The sequence below is a fragment of the Amblyomma mixtum genome, chromosome 10 (genome assembly GCF_055824585.1).
Source record: "Amblyomma mixtum isolate Tamu chromosome 10, ASM5582458v1, whole genome shotgun sequence".
Taxonomy (NCBI): domain Eukaryota; kingdom Metazoa; phylum Arthropoda; class Arachnida; order Ixodida; family Ixodidae; genus Amblyomma; species Amblyomma mixtum.
The window spans coordinates 9,326,010-9,347,828 of NC_143021.1; the positions used below are offsets into that span (position 1 = coordinate 9,326,010).

Sequence of the window (21,819 nt, forward strand, 5' to 3'; positions counted from 1 at the left end):
TGCTTGGCGTTGAAGTCACCGGCCAGGATGATGGGGCGGCCGGCCGCCAAAGCGACCACTTCGTCCAGTTCGTCTAACGAAGAGTCAAAGAGGGCGCGCGGCGGGAAGTAAACAGAGACAAAGAGGAAGGAAGTAGATTGAGAGGTGCAGAGCACAGCCACAACAAATGTGGAGGCGTAAATAGGGAACACCTCAAAAGGAGGATCCCGCGCAAGGACTAGTGAGCGCGGATGTGATTGCGCAGAGAAGACGGAAACCCCCCTAGGAAGACCGGAAACCCCGCCACCGACCAGGTAAGGGTCCGCCACCGCAGCCAGAGAAAACGGAGAAGAGAGGAAATGACTCCAGAGGGCAGCCGTCGCACGCCGGGTATGGTCAAGGTTGATCTGCAGAAAACTAAAGCTAGCCATTGTGATATAATGAGGCACAAGAACGGAGATAACTGAAGTGGAAAAGGATCACATATGGGCGACAGCTGCTTACTATATTGATTAAAAGATTGTGGCGGTGGTGGAAGCAGGAGGGCCGAGGACTGGCTGCGGAGACAAGCGATAAAGGGCAGCAAGGAAAGAAGAATACGAATAAAAAATCAGTGGAGAAAACCGTAAGTACAATCAGAGTCGCAGCCTGGCGGTTCGCGGGAGAGGTACGCAAGGCAATCGCTGCCCTAAGGGCCATAATTGGTCCTGGCGCGGACGCGAGCAGCGCGCTCCTGCAAAATTGAGCAGGAGGCATGCCCAGCTTGATGGTTAGAGGGGCGGCCAGCCGCGTCGCATGGGGCGCACTTGGCGTTAGGGTCCTGTATTGGGCGGGGGCACTGTGCGAGAGGGTGCGACCCCGCGCATCTTGTGCAGCAGGCCTTAGAAGGGTCCGTAGCCTGCGGACATGCCTTAAGAGCATGGCCGTATTGGGCACAGAACGTGCACAACGGGACGTGGAGGTCCTCCTGGACCTCAACGGAGGTCCAGCCCACGGTGACTCGACGGGCGTCACGAAGCCGGGAAAAAGCGGGAGGGTCAACCTCTAGGACGTGCACACGCTGTCCAGAGCGCTGTGTGATGGACAATCTGAGCTTACATTTCTGCGGATCAAGTGAGAGTGCCGGGTTCCGCCGGTTGAGGGCAGTCACGAGATCCTCAGGACGGATATCAGGATCAACCCCGGACAGGCGGACGTGGGGATTGCGTCGCTGAGGCATACGAACATTGATGGAAGCCCGGGTGGCCTCGATACGGGTGATGGCAGCCTGCAGGCGCTCGAGGTTCCCAGGGTCCCGGGATGTAACCACCAGGGCGCGACGGGTGGGTCGGAGTGTGACGGCTCCTATTCCCTCAGGTTCTGGGTCGACGGCAGACTTGATGAGGGTAGCAACCTCGCGACCGACGTTGTCGGAAGCCCCAACAGACGTTAAAAGCATCTGATGGGGCTCCTCGGCCGGAGGAGAGTCCCCGAGATCGACGGGCCCTGGGTGAGCGTGTGTCGCAATGCCTGAATCAACGCCGACAGGTGGAAGAGGGCCGGCACCACTGCGCAGAGCCGCCGCAAAGGTCCTAGGAACATTCGGTCCGACACGCAGAAGGCGAAGTTCCGCCTCGGCCTCGGAAGCCCTGACGGACACTTCGGCATGCTGGGCCCTCAGGACCTTCAGCTCACGATCTCGGGCGATAACTTGGTCCCGCAAAGCACGGACGCGCTCTCTGTCACGGATGGCGCAGGCAAAGAAGTGCTGCGCATTAGCATTCATGGCAGAGACCAGGGACACAAGGGTGGCCCGGACCCCTGCTGTGATCTTATTCTTTCCGTCATTGATGATGGACAGCAGTTCTTCGTGCGCCGCTAAAAGGGAGGTATCCGTGCCCAGCTCTAGGTTGTCGGGGGCTGGGGTCTTTGGGACACCGGCAGGTGACGAGGAAAGGGCCGGGACACCGGTCACGGGGGTCAAATCAGAGCCCGAAAGAGAACGGGGTTCACCACCTGAAGCGGCACCATGGTCAGGTAGACGATGTCCATCTGGTACGATCGTGTTGTCCGGGTTGTCAACTGTAGGTTCCGTGTCGAGGTCAGAGGTTACCTCAGGAGATGGCGGATACGCGCGTAGTCCAGGTGTCAGGGCCGGCCCGGCATCAGCAGCGCGGTCAGTCATGGCGGAGCCAGTAGCCGCCAGGCCTAACCAGGCCGCGGCCTGGGTGCGAAGTACGGAGAAGATGAAAATTGAGGCGTTGTCCTCCGAGAGGGAGGACACTCAGGGGGTCCCCAAGGTGTTACAGGGCCCCTCCGAGCAGAGAACCTCTCCAATAGGGCTTTGAGACGTGGGGAAATGAAAAACAGCAGAAGCTCAAAACAGACAGTGCCCCAGCAGACAGTGCCACCCAGTACCACGGCCGCTCAATGGAGAGCGCACTGGGTGCGGCCCGTCGCGTCGCCCGAAAGAGCCGTATCGCGCCTAGTTCTCATCGCCACCGCTGCGGCGCCACCTCTCCGGGACGAGTCCGGGCGGAGAGCTGCGCGCAGCGGCCGAGGAAGTGCTTTCGTTTAGGCGTCCGCGCGGTAGGCGCTTTATAATTTTAGCATTTAGAAGCTGCGTTTCACAGATTATGGTGGTGCCACGTGCAAGTTTGCTATTGATAGCGTGATAGCGGCATGTCACCATCACTGCGCTTTTCCAAATCGCCCGTGCGTTTACAGCGAGAATCGAGGCAGAAGTGCGCTTCGCCGAGCGGTCACCCATTCGGTGACAGGGGTTTCAACCACTGTAATAACTTATTACATATAATAATCTTGAGCTCGGGACAAGGTTTCGGGCCACTTATTCAACATGCACTTTTTGTAAACTTACGTTTGAGGTCGTAACATTCAACATTATAGTTAAGTCTGTTGCTCTGTTTTCGCTGGAAATAGTTTCAAGTGGGTACCAGCCCGTACGAGGGTCATCCCAAAATTAAGGACTCCGGTTTTTGTATAAATCGAAAGACATTTTTATTTTAAGCAAATTACAAATCAATTAAAAGGGGCACACCCCGACGCGGTGGCTCAGCAGTTACGGCTCTCGGCTGCTGACCCGAAAGACGCGGGTTCGATCCCGGCCGCGGCGGCTGAATTTCGATGAAGGCGAAATTCTAAAGGCCCGTGTGCTGTGCGTTGTCAGTGCACGTTAAAGAACCCCAGGTGAAATTTCCGGAGCCCTTCACTGCGGCGTCCCTCATAGCCTCAGTCGCTTTGGGACGTTAATATATCCATAAACCAAACCTTAAAAGGGACACCATTATTCTACTTTTCCACATAATCGCCGTTGGAGTCTATGCATTTTTACAGACGCTGCGGCAGTTTTTGTATGCCCATGTCATACCAGCTCGCCACTATGCCGTTGAGGAAGCGTTTGACCGCATCTTTCACTTCGTCATCATCAGTGAAGCGCCTTCCAACGTGGTGTTCTTTTAGCTTTGGAAAGAAGTGGTAGTCAATTAGTGCCAAGTCCGGACTGTAGGGTGAGTGGCTGATGACGTCCTATACAAAATGTTCTAGGAGAGCGATGGTTTGACAGGCAACGTGGGGGCGAGCGTTGTTCCTCTTCTGCGATTTTGAATCGCCCCTCTGAGTTTTTTAAGGGTCTCACAATATCTTACCGCGTTTACTGTGGCGCCAGGAGTCAAGAAGTCTACCAACAATACCCATTTTCGATCCCAAAACGCAGTTGCCATGACTTTGCCGGCAGACTGTGTTCGCTTGAATTTTCGCGGTTTGGGCGAAGATGAGTGCCGCCACTCACGTGATTCTTGTTTGGTCTCAGGCGTGAAGTGGAATGTCTAGGTTTCATCACCCGTAACAATAGAATGCAAATATCTCCGTTTCATCTCCAGAACGCGGAAGAAATTGGCAGGAGGAGTCAACGCATTGCTGTTGATGGTCGTCTGTGAGCATTCGCGCAACCTGTCCTGCGCACACCTTCCGATATTTCAACTTTGCTGTTAAACTCCTATGAATAGTGCTTCTAGAAACGCCAGGAACCAAAATGCAGAGTTCGTCGAGTGTGATCCTCCGTTATTGCTGCATCATTTCTTCGACCTTCGCGACTGTTTCATCAAAAATTGACGGCCTCCCGCTTCTTTCTTCGTCGTAAGTGCGACCAGCCGCGAACTTCCTACACCACTTGGGGAAGTTTTTAACATCCATGCAAGACTCTCCGTACACTTCCGTCAACTGGCGATAATTTTCGATTTGTTGAATGCCATTTGCGTGAACTTCGCTCCTGGCGGTAGTGACAACCGGGAGCTCCATTCCAAATGGTTGCCGGGCCAAGACTGACAGTCCCTTTTGCGCTGAGTCATGGCTTGTTTGGAAGACGGGGAACAATGAACACAGCAGTATAGCGAGCAGCCACGCATATAGTTTCCTGGCGGCCGCAGCCCTTTGGAGACCTCACTTTTGGGATTACCCTAGTAAATATACTGCTGTCACAAACAGTTGCAAAAGAAACAACAAAAGACAGCCAGTTCAACCAGACGCCAGCAGGCTCAGCCAATGTTTTTCGTTTTATTTCGAAGCCACGTGATGCACCGAAGGAATTCAAGCCTATTTTACAAGCGAAGAACTTTCCTCGAAAGCGGTTTATGAGCAAGTATGATTTTTTTCCACCGTAAGACTGATGTTTTCTACCAAATCGGTCAGCAGTGGTCGCATTAGTTTGGTTAGAAAGGCTTTGCAGAGGTCCTCGGTGTGACTGCGGTCTTCTCTCTCGCAAATAAACTCCGGACATTGCTTCTGCGGGAACTCACGGTAACCGATCTTCAGATCTTTTCTTGCGTTTGCGGTGCACAGCGGCACGCAGCAGTTGCGTGGCATGGTTTTGCATGCGCTTAGGACGCTGTTGACACAGGTACCGATGAAAAGCACGCAGAACTAGCAGAACCACGCGGTCATGCAGAGTAGTTACAGAGAAAACGCGCGCCAGCACAGCCAGCGCACTCCTTCCGCGTCGGCGGCTTGTCACGGAGCGGTGGCGCCCCCGCGGAGAATAGCGGCGGAAACTTCAACTTCTCCCAATACGCGCTTCCCCAGCCAATGAGGCGCGACGCGGCGGGCCGCACCAAGTGCGCCTCCATTGAGCGGCCGTGCCAGTACATAGCGCCCCATATTTTGCTGCGTCTCAGTGCTGAGCACCACACTGGGCCATAATAAAGCATGGCACTAGCATGACACTAGCACACCAGTCTGCTAGCGTGCTACCACACTAGCATACTATGACGCAGTGGCACTGGAGTTTGCAAGAGGAATATAATGCTTCTCTTCCTCCCACTTTTATTTTGACCCACGTTAAACCTATTGTGCTAATGAATGCATCAGTAGCAGTCGAGTGCAGTAGGAATCTTTCATGGCTTCTCAATGTAGCTTACATATGAATTGACGCTGCCGTAAAGAATTGAAGCCTGACGTAACATTCCCACAATGACATAGCAGATTTCGAGCCAGAGGATATCGCTGGGTTTCAACAGTGTATATTGCCACGAATATTTGGCCAACGCATTATCAACGACGGCGCGGGTTTAAAGTGGCAAGCATGGGAGCAAACCTCCTATAGATATTAAGGCTTCCCTTTTTTCGCCATTGGTGAACAGGGATGAAGGCTATGTCAGAAGAGTGGCGTTAGGAAGAAACATCGATGGGATGAGGACGAGAGGACGCACGAAGAGACCTGATAGAGAAAGAGATCTTTAGGAGAAGCTACCAGTGGACACAGCCGAGGACAGAATAAGTTGGAAGACAAAAGAGACCCGACATCGACAAGTAGGCTGAGATGAAGGAAGTATATCAAGGATAGAAAAGCTACGCTCCACGCGTAAAGCCATCTTCGGAGTTGAGCTGAGCCCTCAACGAGAAAGCCCTTTCATCCGAGTCTATTAATTCGCAAACACGTGAAGTGAGAACAGTAAAACGCAGTAGGGGCAGGTCTTCCCCTCTGAGCAGCGGTGCCAGGCAATGAAATCATAGATCAAGTTAAGGTCAGGGTTAATCCTTAATATTCATAGATGAACGGAAAGAGCACGGTCAAGAAGGAAGCTTTTTTCTTTGTTTTTGCCCCGCACTTCCGAACAACCTTGCGGTTGCATGATTCAGATTGTTATGTTTCTTATTTCTTAGCTTTCTGGCGGAAGTAAACAGTTGGTAGTGCACTTCGTCCTGGGTATATGCGTTCCCTTTTTACCTGCGTAATTTTCATGCAGCTAGAGATATAAATGTCTGCCACCTTGCCCCCATTTCGGTCGGTACTACTGCATGCAGCAGGTACATGGAAGCACGTTCCACATTCGCTATCTTAGACGCGGGTTCGATCCCGGCCGCGGCGGCCGAGTTTAGATGAAGGCGAAATTCTAGAGGCCCGTGTACTGTGCGATGTCAGTGCACGTTAAAGAACCCCAGGTGGTCGAAATTTCCGGAGTCCTTCACTACGGCGTCCCTCATAGCCTGAGTCGCTTTGGGACGTAAAACCTTGATAAACCAAACCAAACTAAGGTACGTTAAAGTGCACGTTAAAGAACCCCAGGGGGTCGTAACTTCCGGGGCCCTTCACTACCCTGGGTTGCTTTGGGACGTTTAAACCTCAATAAAACCAAACCAAAGAGATGTGAGGACTGTGCAGCACGAACCTTTCTAAATTTATCTAGATTGTTGTTTCATTTGTTTCATGACCATCCGGTTGCATCTAAAAAAGGCTTTCTCATTGTTTACTACATTCGAAACAGTGAGAAAGCACGGATTTGTGCTGCGCAGAAGACGGCGATGACCGGGCAGTGCCGCGGTACGTAGCACTCGCGCTAGTCGTTGCTAGCTGTAACTGTAGATGTTCAAGAGTGTGGTGTGAGGTTTCAGCTGGAGACGAGGGAGTAGAGCTGTCAGGGCTGTGCTTTCTCCCTTCCCCGTGCATCGTCGATGTGCACATCGAAGCTGCTTCTTACAGTGAGGAATCAAGAACAGAATGGACAGCAGCAGGAGCCGTATAGCATCTCTGTGGAGCTTCTGAAAGGGCCATGGTTTGTGGGGTTTAAATTAGGGGAGATAAACACGTTCTCCCCATTTAACCGCGGCTGACACAGTTCAAAAACCGCGCGGACCCCACGCCGTGGTCGCGAGCGCTACCGAGCGCTCGCCGACCACGGCGGGCCTTGCTCTACGGGAACAAAGGAACGACACACTGGCTGACACAAATGATTTATTGCTATAACAACAATAACGCCAGCTAACAACAAAATACACTGAGGAATCGAGGATGTCCGACTCACCAGCACGGTTACGAGCGAACGTTCACCCACGGTAGGGCAGAGGGAAAACTTCGAAGCCGGACGGGACAGGCTTGGCGGGAGCAAGTTCCGACCAAGAGGCGCCCGTCGAAGAAGAGCGAAGCCGCGAGCGAAACGTCCGCTCGCTTCCCGGTCCCAGGGAGAAGAGAGAGAGCCTTCCCCCGCGCGCGAGCGGCAAAACACGCCATCCGTGGCGCTGCTGTCGCTGCGATGCTGTTTCTGCTTGCTGAGCTGCTGGGGTGGCTGGGTGCAAAGTTTACGTGCTGCTCTTCAAAGGACCGGGACAGGGACACCGTCCTCGAGCGATTAAGTTGCCCATGGCGCCACGTCCCCGGCAGCTGACAGTTGACAGTTGACAGCCGTGCTGTGCGGACGTGCGTTTTTGGTGCTCTTCGGATCACGCGTGGAGACCGGGACCGGACAGACTGCGAGAGCGACTGCGTAAAATAGATGAGTACTTTCCTTTAATAGTTTTTAAAAGTGCGTTTAGTTTTTTAGGCTGTTAGGGGAAGTGCAGGTTAAGGAATAGAATTTAGGTCAGTGACCTAATTTCGGCCGGGACTATTTGGCCGACAGTTGTCTCAGTGTTTTTTTTTGTGCGTTAACTTTAGAGAGATAGCTATTTTTTTCCAAGTGATTGATCGGCATTTGCGGTAGCCAGACTTTTATTTTAATTTTGCACGTGTTTTCAAGTGTTTTCGTCTTGAGCGTGTAGATATCTGGGCATTTGGTGCAAGCAATAATCGAGTGTTGCTACGATGGTTAAGCTACTGAAGGTTAGATGTATGGAGTGTGAGGAATCGGTGAATTTAAAAGAAACGCGGTTCGATTCAGTGGAGGAGGCCGAAGGCGCAGATTTTATGTGCAAATTCTGCGTATTAGGTGCACGCCTGGACAGGGCTGAAAAGGCGAACAGCGAACTAGTGCTAAGGATGGATGCTCTAGAAACAGAGTTACAGATAGAGAGGGCAGAGAAGCGTAAGCTTCAAGTACAGCTATCTCAGATCGAGTCAAAAACGGCTGACACCGCCATTGGAAGCCACAATGGCGGGCATTCCAGCGCCAGCCACGTGGATGGGGCTTGCACTGGCATGGACAGCGAGGGGCCAGTAGGTCAGACATGTTCAGGCAGGAACAGCTATGCACAGGTGGCAGCTGGGAATTCGAGAGGCGGTACTGAGAAGGGGTCCGAGCTATTTCCAGGAAATGAGGGCACAGTCGCTGATAAGAGGCAGCGAGATCCGGAAGTTAGGAGGGAGTGGCAGAGTACCCTAGTGCTTATCGCTGGTGACTCAAACATGGGGCGCTGCAAAAGAGCTATTCTGGACCGGGTGAAGGGTGATAGGCGGGTAGCAGTCGGGGTGTTTCCAGGAAAGACAATGGACGATGTCTTGACAGCGACTAAAAGTGAACTTTCCGAGAAGGCTGCAAGGCGTAACTTGGTAGTGGTAGCGGCGGGGCTAAATGATGTCCTGAATGGTAACTCCGCACAAGTAGGGAAAACATTAGCTGAGGGAGTTGACGGTATAAGGGCGATAGCACAGCAAGCGCAGATCGTGGTGTGTACAGTGCCGGAGGTACAAGGAAGGAATGCAGAGGTTGCTAAAGACGTTGTGAATCTTAATCGCGAGATAAGGCATTTAGGCCTCGAGAAAGGCTTTGAGGTGGTAGAAATAAACAAGGAAGTGCACAGGGCAGGTTCGGGCAGAGACTTTGGACGAGATGGCATCCATTTCAGTGGAAGGGTAGGAGAAGAGATAGGCAGGCGCCTGGGAGGCCGAGCGGTAGCTTTTTTAGGGGGTCCACGGTGGCTCAGGGCGTAGGTGTAGGTAGAAGCGATGTAAATGTAACAATGGCGGCTGAGCCCAACAAAATGGCCACTAGGAGGCCCAGAAAGAAAACTACGAAAAAGAAATTTAACGCCAGGATCAGTTACATAAACATGCAAGGGAGTAGAAAGAGAGCGAAATGGCTAGAAATAGAACAGCAGTTAAAGGACGAAGCAGTAGGTGTGTACGCTCTCTGCGAGACACATCTGAGGGATCTAGAAGATCCACCTTTCATCGATGGCTATGTCTGGGAAGGGTGCAACAGAACAACAACGGAGAAGAAGGGAGGAGGAGTAGGTATGCTGATACATCAAGGAACAAATTGGCAAAGAATAAAATCAACTTGCAAAGAACATGTCTGGGTATCAGGTACAATTGCTGGCAAAAGGACATGGCTAGGGGTAGTTTATTTAGGGACCGGGGACAAATGCAGGCAAGAAAACAAGGATCTAGTTAAGTGCCTCAATGACGATATAAAGCAGATTGGAGACGGTGTCGATATTATTTTGCTTGGAGACATGAACGGCCACATCGAGGATCTGGATGGATACACAGATTGTAACGGGAAGTTAATGCTAGACTTGTGTGAGCGGCACAACTTAGTTATTGTCAATAGAGAAACTAAATGTGAGGGACAAATCACGTGGGAATCCCGTAACAGGCAGACAACCATTGACTACTGTCTAATGTCGCAGGGCATCTATAGCAAGATCGCAATAATGGAAATAGACGAAGAGGGGAAGGACAGCCTAGGAAGTGATCATAAACGTATTAGTCTACAGTTGGGAGCCCTAGTCAAAAGAGAAATGCAACGAAGTCCAAAAGACAACGCAAAATTAAATGATGAACAAATAGCGCTAATATCAGCCGATATAGAAGAAGTAATTGAGAAACGCCACATGGAAAATTGGGATTATAATCAGTTGGAACTGCTCATCGCTACAAAAATGAAACAAGTGAAAGGAGTTAACCGCTGGAGAGGAAAGAGGAAGCCACGAAGCTGGTGGAATATGGAAATTAAGGAGGCCATCGAACAACGACGGGTGGCTTCAAGGGAACACAGAGAAGCAAAGAGGGCGCAGTTATCTGTAGAGGAAATAGGAAAGAAATGGGAATCTTATCGACAAAAGAAACAGCAAGTTCAGGTCCTAGTCCAGGCTAAAATAAAGCAGTCCTCTGATAAATGGCTGGCTGAAGTTCGCGAGGCAAATAAAGGGGCGCCAAGAAAATTCTGGAACCATATAAGCTGGTTGGGAAAAACAAATCAAAGAAAGCAGGAACAGATTATAGATGCTGAGGGAAAATGTTTGGAGGGAGACGATGCTGTGGACTACATTACGTCATTTATAGCTGCGTCTTTTAGCGACGCCAATGGGGTAATCTCCCCAAGTGAGGCGGCAACACAGGACAGCACAAAAGAGAACAGCTTAGAACTGACTAGTCTTAACTGGGAAAAGGCGGAAGCGAATATTCCTAAAACCACATCCGCAGGGATAGACGAAATTCCAATTAAGCTGATTAATGAACTTGGCCCAAGAAGCAAGGATGCGCTGATAAAAGCATTGGAGGCAGTCATCACAAATCAGCAAATTCCGCACAGCTGGAGACAGAGTAAAATGAATTTGATTTATAAAGGGAAAGGAGATAAGATGAACATAAAATCCTTCCGTCCGATTACGATAACATCTGTTATGTACAGGCTGGCAATGCAGGCGGTGAAATTAAAAATGCAGTCATGGGTAGAAGGGAATAGGATACTCGGAGAACTTCAGAATGGGTTCAGAAGGGGTAGGCGGTTAGATGATAGCCTGTTCGTGCTTACCCAATGCATAGAAATAGCTAAGGCGGAAAATAGACCTCTGTTTATAGCCTTTCTAGACATAAGCGGTGCATACGATAACGTGAACAGGGAACTCCTGTGGAGCATATTGAAAGATTTAGGTATTGGTGATGAGGTAATTGATTTTCTACAGGAAATCTACCGAGATAATGAAGTTGAAATTACATGGGAAGGGAAAAAAAAGTACCACAACTGTAGGGGTGCACAAAGGATTAAGGCAAGGTTGCCCTCTATCACCGCTGCTGTTCATGCTTTACGTGATAAATATGGAAAGAAGGCTAGAAGAAAGTAATCTGGGTTATAATCTATCGTACAGATTAGGCGGAAATGTAGTTGAGCAGCGACTCCCGGGTTTAATGTATGCGGACGATATTGTACTGTTAGCAGATAGCCAGGAAGATTTACAAACTTTGGTTAATTGCTGTGGAGACGAAGGAGACGCTCTAGGATTCAGTTTTAGCGCAACTAAATCAGGTGTGATGATTTTTAACGATACAACTGATCAGGTGCTTACAATACAAGGCCACGAAATACCCAAAGTGGCCGAATACAAATACCTCGGGATATGGCTAAACGAAGGGCAGATATACACGGAAAAGCATGAACAGGCTCTTAGGGCAAAAGGACGAAGAGACGCCGGGATAATGAAACATAGGGCATTATGGGGGTACAACAAATATGAAGTACTAAGAGGTATTTGGAAAGGAATAATGGTGCCGGGACTTACTTTCGGCAATGCGGTTCTGTGCTTAAGGGCAGAAGTTCAGTCGAGATTAGACGTAAATCAGAGAGCTGTTGGAAGATTAGCACTAGGTGCCCACGGCAAAACCACAAACGAGGCAGTACAAGGGGATATGGGCTGGGCATCGTTCGAGGCACGGAAAGCTAAGAGTAAAATACTATATGAAGAACGCCTGAGGAAATTGGACGATAACAGATGGGCAGCTAAGGTATTTAAATATTTATACAGAAAGAACGTCGACTCAAAGTGGCGGAAAAGAACTAGAAAACTAACCAGTAAGTATGCCGGTCATGAGGACGGAGAAAGAAAGAGCATTAAACGACAGGTTAAAAACGCGGAAGTTAAAAATTGGATGAATTCAATGGAAAAGAAACATAGTGTAGAACTATATCGATTCTGGAAAAGGCAGATCAGGAAAGAATTTTTCTATGATAACTCAAGAGGCAGTGCCCTACTTTTTGAAGCTAGATCAGGGTGTCTTAGAACGCGCAGCTACAAAAAGAAATTTAACGAAGAAGATGACACATGTGCAGTGTGTGGTAGATCTGTGGAAACAATTGAACACCTCATAATCAAATGTGATGGTATCCATCCGGATGTCGATGCAGGCACAGTCACTCTTTCTGAGGCCCTAGGGTTTAAAGATAACAATGGTCATGTAAATAAATCTGCAGTGGAAGTCAGCAAAAAGCGATTGGAGGATTGGTGGCTGAAAAGCAGAGATGTGGCATAAGGTTAAAATAGTAGGAAACCGTAGGCAAAGTTGATGGAGAATCTTAATGAGAATTGCCAACACAGTAAACCAAAAAAAAATAATAAATAAAGAAAAGCTGAGCATGGTGGCAATTGCCACCACCCCGTTTCAAAGGGGGCGCTCCTATCCATCCATCCACCCATCCATGCGAGCGCCCTCCCCTGTTAGTTAAAAGTAAACCCACTGAAGGGAGTCCGTTGCGGGGAAGCTAACCACAGGGAACTAGTGAGTTGAGGGAAAGCGAACGCAGGGGACGAAGGCGTCCCCACATCCCCCCAACCATAAATAGACCCACGCGCCTGCAAGTTACATGCTATGGAGTAGTCTCCTGGTCTTCATGCGCAGTAGGCAGGTCGTGCAGCGGAGGTCACGCGGACAGCGTGCACGCAGTCTTCCGCGGTATTCCGAAGGCGGCGTGAAGGTCTCCGCTGGGACGACTCGCATGGCCCGCGGACTACGTGTCCGCAGGTCCGCGAAGAGGAGGGCCGGTTGACCAGTGCAGGCCAAGATCCTGCAGTAGTCGCCAGGGCGACAGCAGCCAGAGGTGGCTGCTGTCTGGTCTCGCCACGGCTGCCCCCGATGGATGCGGCGAACAGGATACAGGCCGCTCCGTCGCAGCAGGCGGCAGCGAGACGATGTGCACAGGACATCAAGCCGGAGTAGCTCCACTGGATCTGCAAAATTTACGAAACACACTCTGCATGCCTTTAACGTAGGTCACGGGTGGGGGAACGGCGTACACAAGGGCCTCGTGGCTCAATGCTCAACTCGCTAGCAAAACGTGTCGGGCGGCTGTGCAGCGCAAACTTCGAGTGAACAAAGCCCTTTCTTGAGTTGAACGAGAATGCTCAGTTCATACGAGGTTAAAAAACGGGTGGGGCAGCAAAGTGCGCCCCCTCTCAACACTACGGTCCGGTGGTCGTGTCACTTTTGACAAGGTGCAGGCAGCTATGAATAGCCTTAGGCCTCACTACCATAGTGACGGTCGACGACCCCCAACAAAAGAAAGACCCGAAACGGGTTTCGTGCGTGCAGCCGCGAGGAGACATCAGCGTTGTGGGATGGTCCTACCCCACTCACTGCACGAAGCAGCTTCTGAGTGATCGGCGCCCACCGTATCGGACGGTGTCGGAACGCCCGGTGTCGAGCTGCAATACCAGCGAGCTAGAAGCGGCACCCGTGGCCCCAGGCCACCCGGCTTCCAGAGCCGCGACTCCCAGAGTCGAAATAGAGACAGCGAGAAAATATATACAGAAAACTCGGACCACCCACGCGGCTTCCGTACTCACTCGCTTCGGGCTCGGCAACTCTGCGGGCGCTAGGCCTCGCGCTCCCTCGATGCGGACCAAATGGTTCTTGTGAAGAAACTCCAGGAAAACCTTGACAAAAAACACATGCTGAGCATGTCGAAAAGGTTCATACATCCTGCAGCGTAATACACCACGCACTCAAGAAAGCATGCCACAGGTCCTAGCGATCAAAATTCCCACTAGGCCTACCACTTGTCAAGTACGGACAAAGAGCGTTCCTCGAACCGAACTGACAGTCGTCCAATGTTCCAAGAGCAAGCCCCACGTTGGGCTGCCAGATGTGGGGTTAAAAATTAGGGGAGATAAACACGTTCTCCCCGTTTAACCGCGGCTAGCTGACACAGTTCAAAACCGCGCGGACCCCACGCCGTGGTCGCGAGCGCTACCGAGCGCTCGCCGACCACGGCGGGCCTTGCTCTACGGGAACAAAGGAACGACACACTGGCTGACACAAATGATTTATTGCTATAACAACAATAACGCCAGCTAGCAACAAAATACACTCACGAATCGAGGATGTCCGACTCACCAGCACGGTTACGAGCGAACGTTCGCCCACGGTAGGGCAGAGGGAAAACTTCGAGGCCGGACGCGACAGGCTTGGCGAGAGCAAGTTCCGACCAAGAGGCGCCCGTCGACGATGAGTGAAGCCGCGAGCGAAACGTCCGCTCGCTTCCCGGTCCCAGGGAGAAGAGAGAGAGCCTTCCCCCGCGCGCGAGCGGCAAGACACGCCATCCGTTGCGCTGCTGTCGCTGCGACGCGAGCGCCCTCCCCTGTTAGTTAAAAGTAACCCCGCTAAAGGGAGTGCGTTGCGGGGAAGCTAACCACAGGGAACTAGTGAGTTGAGGGAAAGCGAACGCAGGGGACGAGGCGTCCCCACAGGTTGAAAGAAAGCGACGACAAAGTTGAGCACACCAATATATATACACTTTTTTCGAAACAGAGGTATTGGTATCTACAGTTCCCGAATCATCAATGACTGCATCGAAAACAGCCCAAAATATTTTAAGGGATCCTTCACTCAGCGGATACACTCGCGTTTATGTGCTCCTAAAACAGAGAAAAATTATGAACAAGCCCGGTAACGACCTCCCGGCAGGTAAAATGGAGGAACCCGGCGCAAATACAACCCCTGTAGGAAAAACGCAGCTGGCGTTGCTCATTTAGATGTTCATCGAAGTGCGCAAATCGGCGATACACGACGCAGTGCTATATGAGTTAGCGCTTTTCTGCTGTTAAATTCCACGCGGGAAAGGAGCGCTTCTTTTTAAATGAACTCTCATTGCATGAAATGACGCGCTCACGACCACGCAAACGCAATTAAAATAGTGCAGAGATTTAAAAAAAATTAAACACCACTCTTGGACTGAAGGTTCCTCGCCTCCCGCTTCTAGATTGTTGTGTATTCGGTGTGCGCAGGCGAGGGCTACCGCCTGCAGCTGGCCGTGTCTTCCAAGTGCGACAAGTCACTGGTGTGCTCGTTCGTCGAGAAGCGGCTGCCGGCGGCGCACAAGCAGCTCGAACGGCGCAACATACTCGTCTACTCGCTGGGCTTCTGCAGCGTCACCGACCTGGTGCGCCTGCTGCAGCAGCTCGAGGACAGCCGCGTCAAGCTACGCGTGCGCCGCATCTCGGTCACCGCCTCGTCGCTCGAGGATGTCCTGCTCAGGTGGGTCATGTCTGCCTGCTCTCGGGGATAACTAGACCCCTCCTTAAAGGTGCACTGAAGAAGAATCTGAACTCGTCTGTTTGCCGCGGGAACTCAATCTACACGTTCCTTAGAAATTCATGGTGTACAACAAACGGAAGGCGAAAATCTTTTGTCAAAACTTAACGCTCTCGCCAGTGAAAGTGAATTGCCCCAGCTATCAGAACACGACATCACGGCAATTCATCGATTGCCGGCAAAGCGTGACAAAGTGCCTGGCATCATCTGCCGTTTCACGAGACAGAGCATGAGGGACAAATGGTGGGCTAGCAGGCGGGAGTTGACAACTGCGGATGCCAATGTTCACATGTTGGAAAACCTGACCAGGCGAAATCGAGAACTGCTGAGGGAAGTGAAAGAATGGGCGAAAACAAATCAGTACAAGTATGTCTGGCACAGCAACGGTAAGATTCTGATAAGAAAGACTGATGGCGCGTCAGCAATGCTAGTGCAGCACTCTTGCGACCTTGGCAAGCTGCAATAAGAAGGGAGAATTGATTTTGAATTTTTATTTTGTTTCCTGCAAAAAATGCAGACTGTAACAGAAAAGAATTATCTACTCCCAGAGAACTTCAAAGATTACCTTGGCCCGGTTTTCCAGACGTCATTCAAATGTCTTCATATCAATGCTCGATCTGTCAGACGTAAAGAAGCATATTTCGACACTTTCTTTCAACAACTAAATGTTCCCATTGACGCTATCATGATCAGCGAAACTTGGTCTACAAGTGATTATGATGTCTTTCGAACTCCTGGTTATGAGACATTTTTTCTGAATCGTTACGCTGGTATTGGTGGTGGCGTATCCATATCATTTAAAAAGAAGTGGCGGCCTGAAATGTTAGAGCGGTTCACAGTTTCTGTGAAAGAATATGAAATCTTAACAATGTGTTTGAACAACACTATTTTTGCAGTGTGCTATCGTCCACCAAAGGGTTGCGTAGCTATTTTCTTGAATTTTCTTGAAAGCCTGATTTCATTTGCAACCAGTCAGCACTTAAACATTGTCCTTGGTGGTGACCTAAACATTAATATGTTATCGGTTGATGCATCCCAAATTAGTTTAGATTTATTGCTTAGAACACATGGACTTCTGAATGCAATCAAAATGCCAACGCGTGTTACGGTCACGTCTTCATCGCTGATAGATTTGTTTATCACTAACCATGACCCTAGTATGATCACATCTGGAGTAATAATTTCTGACATCAGCGATCACTTGCCAATATTTATGTGTGTTAAAAACATGTCTAAAAAGAAACGTAGTTCAACATATTCTTTCCAACTTATATCTGAAAAAACACTGTCCACATTTAGAAACTCAGTAGAAAAGAACAACTGGAGGCCTGTCCTTTTAGAAAATGACGCCAATAATGCTTACGAGGCATTCTTAAGCATTCTGAAGCCGATTTACGAGGCCTGTTTCCCAATATTAACAAAAAAACAAAGGCGTCACAGTCGGAAACCATGGGTCACACCGGAGTTGGTGGCAAAGATAAACACAAAGAACATCCTATACCATAAGTTTATTAAATCGAGAGCTGAATGTGATCTGACAGCGTTTAAAAAATATCGAAACCGCTTGAATACTGAGCTCAAGAAAGCCAGAAACGCCTATTACACAAATCAATTCACGTCAACTTGTGGTCGTGTCGACATTATGTGGAAGCGGCTAAACGCAATTTTGGGGAGAAATAGCAAATCAGATGAATTAAATATGCTAAATATTGATGGTGTAAGTATAACTGGAAAAGAATTAGCAGATACGTTTAATGCGCACTTTGTTTGTGCTTCTAGAAATCAAGTACCGCATAACAATCTCAGTGATGTTGTTCATATAAGCGACACTGTGTTTCTCAAACCGGTTGAAGAAGCAGATGTAACGGCAGCCTTCCACGAACTAAACAATAGCACATCCATTGATATTGATGGCCTCCAGATAAAGCCTATAGGGTATATTTTTGACCTTATTTTACCATACATCACGCATATCTTAAACCTTTGTGTCAGTACCGCTGTATTTCCTCGTAAAATGCAGATTGCACGTGTAACAGTTATCTTTAAAAAGGGTGATAAAAACCAACTCGGAAATTACAGGCCAATATCCATCTTACCCGTGTTTTCTAAGCTATTAGAAAAAGTAATACTTAGAAACTTTTTGCAGTTTGAAGAAAAACACAAAATTATAACAGCGGCTCAGTATGGCTTCCGTAAGCACCGCTCTACTGAACTTGCACTATTAGATCAACGAGAATATATATTGAACGAACTCGAACATAATAGGATAGTTATTGGTATTTTTCTTGATTTTTCGAAGGCATTCGATTTATTGAACCATACAATACTTCTTCGCAAACTTGAGCGTTGTGGCTTCCGCGGCCATGCACTATCGCTTGTGCAGTCATACCTCATGGATCGCAAACAGGCAGTAGCAATAAATGGTCTCCTCTCAGATATGCAATCTGTAGGCTGTGGCGTTCCACAAGGTAGCATTTTGGGTCCATTTCTGTTTAATCTCTACATCAATGACATTGTACATGCAACTCCATTCGTTAAATTTATCATCTATGCTGATGACACCAGTATTTTTCTTGCCGGAGATAATGCAGCTGAACTCACAGATACTGCAAACAATGCACTGAAGCAAATAGAAAACTGGAGTAGCAGAAATGCGTTGCGGATTAACACAGCAAAGACTAAAGTCGTTGTTTTCAGAGGTAGAAACAAGAAGGTCTGTCTCACTGAGAATATATTCCTTCAGTCCGTACCCTTAGAAGTTGTGTCTTCATTTAAAACATTAGGTATAATATTTAATGAAAGAATGTCATGGGATGATCATGTTAGCTTTGTAATAAATAAATGTTCACGTATTATTGGTCTTCTTTACAAGAACCGTGAGATACTGCCGCGAAATGTAATGCTAATGCTATATAATTCATTGATACAATCTCATTTCAGCTATTGCCATTTAACCTGGGGTGCAACAACAGCAGGCAATCTTCAGAAACTACACTTGTTACAGAAAAAATTTCTAAGAATTGTTGAAAATGTTTCGCATACCTACCATACGGCCGCACTTTTCTTAAAGTATAACTTACTTCCAATTACTAAGCTTTATGACTATCGTCTGAGCAAGTGTGTGAAAAACGAGGTGTTGAAGAATATATCTTTTGTATCCAAATTAGCTGGTTTAGAAAAACGAGATGCAATGTACAACACAAGAAATATAGCACAATGGAACGTAAAAACATACAGAACTTTCTATGGTAATCAAACATTAGAAAATAAACTACCACGACTTCTTAACAAACTCCCACAAAACGATATTGATCTCCAAAACACAACACGCCACAAACTGTTCGAGTATTTTTTACACTACACCTAACCTTTTTTTTCTGTGATTTGTTTACCTAATTCTTCTTTCTTTCACCATCATTGTAAGTTTTCTTTCCAGCCAGGACAATGCTGATGATTTTATGCTGACTACTGTAACCTGATAACAGCTCTACTATATGTATTTTTTTCCTTTGTTATCTGTATTTCCTGTATTTTCTTTTTTTTTCGTGTTTGTGAAAAAAAAAGCCACTGCATTGCTGTCAAAGTGGGGGCCCGTGGCCTTGTCAAGCTGTCAAACGGCAGCTTTTACTACGGGTCCCCGCCATCATCTGTACCATGGTGGCAAAAATAAAATTTGAATTTGAATTTGAGCATTCTTAGAGACTTCGATTTATTGCCCTGTGTGGCCGATTTCCCTAATTAAATCGAATTAACGTCCGGCTCCCGCCTTTTTTTTTTTAATTCTCCCTCGTACGGTGGGCGGAGTCGACCAACGCGGGGAATGCCTTTCACCCAGTACCGTGGCGGCTTGCCGCTCTGCCATCGGCGGAGTAATACGTAGTAGTCCGTAGAAGCAAATAGTCCGTGCGTATTTTTATTTCTGCGGGCTTATTTTGCGGTTATATTATCTGCAAATGAAACTATTTATTCACGGAAACCTAAAAAACAAAATGAAGCGAAAGCAAAGCCTTCACGGAGCTGGCTGAAGGGCACTCCACGCGTTGGTCGACTCCGCCCACCGTACGAGGGAGAATTAAAAAAAAAGGCGGGAGCCGGACGTTAATTTGACTTAATTAGGGAAATCGGCTACACAGGGTAATAAGTCGCAGTTTATACGAATGCTAGGAACGTGTAGATCGAGTTACCGCGGCAAAAAGACGAGTTCAGATTCCTACAAACTAAACAATGTGCTGAGTGAACTGACATCATCGTATCCTAACGCAGATATTGTACTTTTTGGTGATTTCAATTTTCCCACTATTGACTGGCGTAACCACACCTCCATGACAAATTCTTCAGAAGCAAAAAATTTTGTCGATGTCTGTCTTAACTTCAACCTTACTCAGCTAATATTAGAGCCAACGCGCATCGCGCAGAATTCCGCCAACACTCTAGATCTGATATTAACCAACAGCCCTGATAGCGCAACAAGCATTACATACCTAAGAGAAATAAGTGATCATAAAGTCATTCAAGCTACCTTCAGTTTTACACCCATGCTTCGTCAAGTTTCCAGGAAAACAATCCGTCTTTATGAAAGAGGTGATTTTGAAGCAATAAATGAAGAACTAACTGCTTTTTTTCCAACTTATGACACCGATTTCCACACAAAGTCTCTTCACGAAAATTGGACGATTTTCAGGGCCAAAGTTCATGAACTAACAAACAAGTAACATTCCGGTGGCTAGTTTGCGTGCTAACCAGCAAAAACCGTGGTTTACTACGGCCCTGAAACGCCTGGAATACAAGAAAAAGCGTCACTATCGGGCAGCAAAGCGGAACCCAAGCCAAGCATCATGGGAAAAGTACTACACTGCCGAAGCTGATTACCTTGCTGCTATCCGCAACGCAAAACACACCTTTTTCCACTCTGACTTGCCAAATATGCTAATACACAACCCTAAAAAATTCTGGCACGTAGTAAACCCGAAGGATACACGTACAATCGTTCTTACTAACGATAAGGGTCAAACCATCAGCGATTGTGAATGTGCTGACATTTTCAATACAGCCTTTTCAACTGTTTTTGCGAAAGAGTGTGATTTACCTGCTAACACCTTCATAAGTTCCTTCACAGCGTCAGCCATGGATCCAGTTTCTTTCTTCGCAGATGGTATATCATCTCGTATCGAAAATATCAAGCTAACGTCATCAGCCGGGATCGATGAAATTAACTCGAAATTTCTGAAAAATACTAAGCACATTTCCGCGGCCTACTTATCACTATTGTACTCTCAGTCTCTCTCTTCAGGTAACATACCGGATGACTGGAAAGTGGGAAAGGTCGTCCCAATCTGGTAACAAAAACTCTCCCTTTAATTATCGACCCATTTCCCTAACAAGCATTCCTTGTAAAATCATGGAGCATGTAATTTATTCTCAAGTCATGAACTTTCTTGATTCCAACAATTTCTTTCATTCATCACAACATGGCTTCCGTAAAAACCTTTCCTGTGAGACACAACTGGCTACATTTGTTCATGACTTACATGCTAACCTTGATTACAACCAACAGATTGATGCTATTTTTTTACATTACACAAAAGCATTTGACAAAGTACCACACCAGAGATTACTACTTAAGCTCTCTTACCTAAATATTCACCCTAGCATTCTAAACTGGATTAAGGAATTTTTAACAAATTGAACCCAATTTGTCATAGATAATAACGAATTTTCTGATTACATTCCAGTAACCTCAGGCGTCCCCCAAGGATCAGTGCTCGGACCGTTATGATTCTTAATATACATTAATAACTTGCCCCTTCACGTATCATGTCACATTCGTATGTTCGCAGATGATTGCGTTATTTATCGTACTATTAATAACTCTTCCGACCAAGAAGCCCTCCAGACTGACCTAACTAACGTTCAGAAATGGAGCGACCTGTGGATGATGACACTTAACCCTCAGAAATGCAAGATTGTATCCTTCACCCGTCGCACTAAACCATTTATTTTTTCGTACAATATAGCTCAAATCCCAATAGAAGCAGTTAACTCATTTAAGTACTTAGGAGTCACGCTATCTTATGGTTTATCTTGGCGCACACATATTTCAAATGTAATATCATCCGCGAATAAAACACTAGGCTTTTTGAAACGCCACTTACGTCACGCTCCCCAACAAGTTAAACTCCTGGCTTACCAATCGCTAATCAGACCGAAACTAGAATATGCATCCCCCACATGGAATCCACATCAAATATACCTCATATATGCCCTCGAATCCGTCCAGAACAGTGCCACTAGATTCATCCACAATACCTATTCATACCAAGTCAGCG

At 47.9% G+C, this 21,819-nt stretch overlaps 1 protein-coding gene across 1 annotated transcript in view; it reads left to right on the forward strand.

Moving 5' to 3' along the window:
* LOC149325097 (phospholipid-transporting ATPase ABCA3-like) overlaps window positions 1–21,819 on the forward strand; it is a 282,026-nt gene that overhangs the window by 146,543 nt on the left and 113,664 nt on the right. The window contains exon 12 of the mRNA XM_089564187.1: window positions 15,187–15,436. Within this exon, the coding sequence (XP_089420313.1) occupies window positions 15,187–15,436 (250 nt within the window). The remainder of the gene's footprint in view (window positions 1–15,186; window positions 15,437–21,819) is intronic.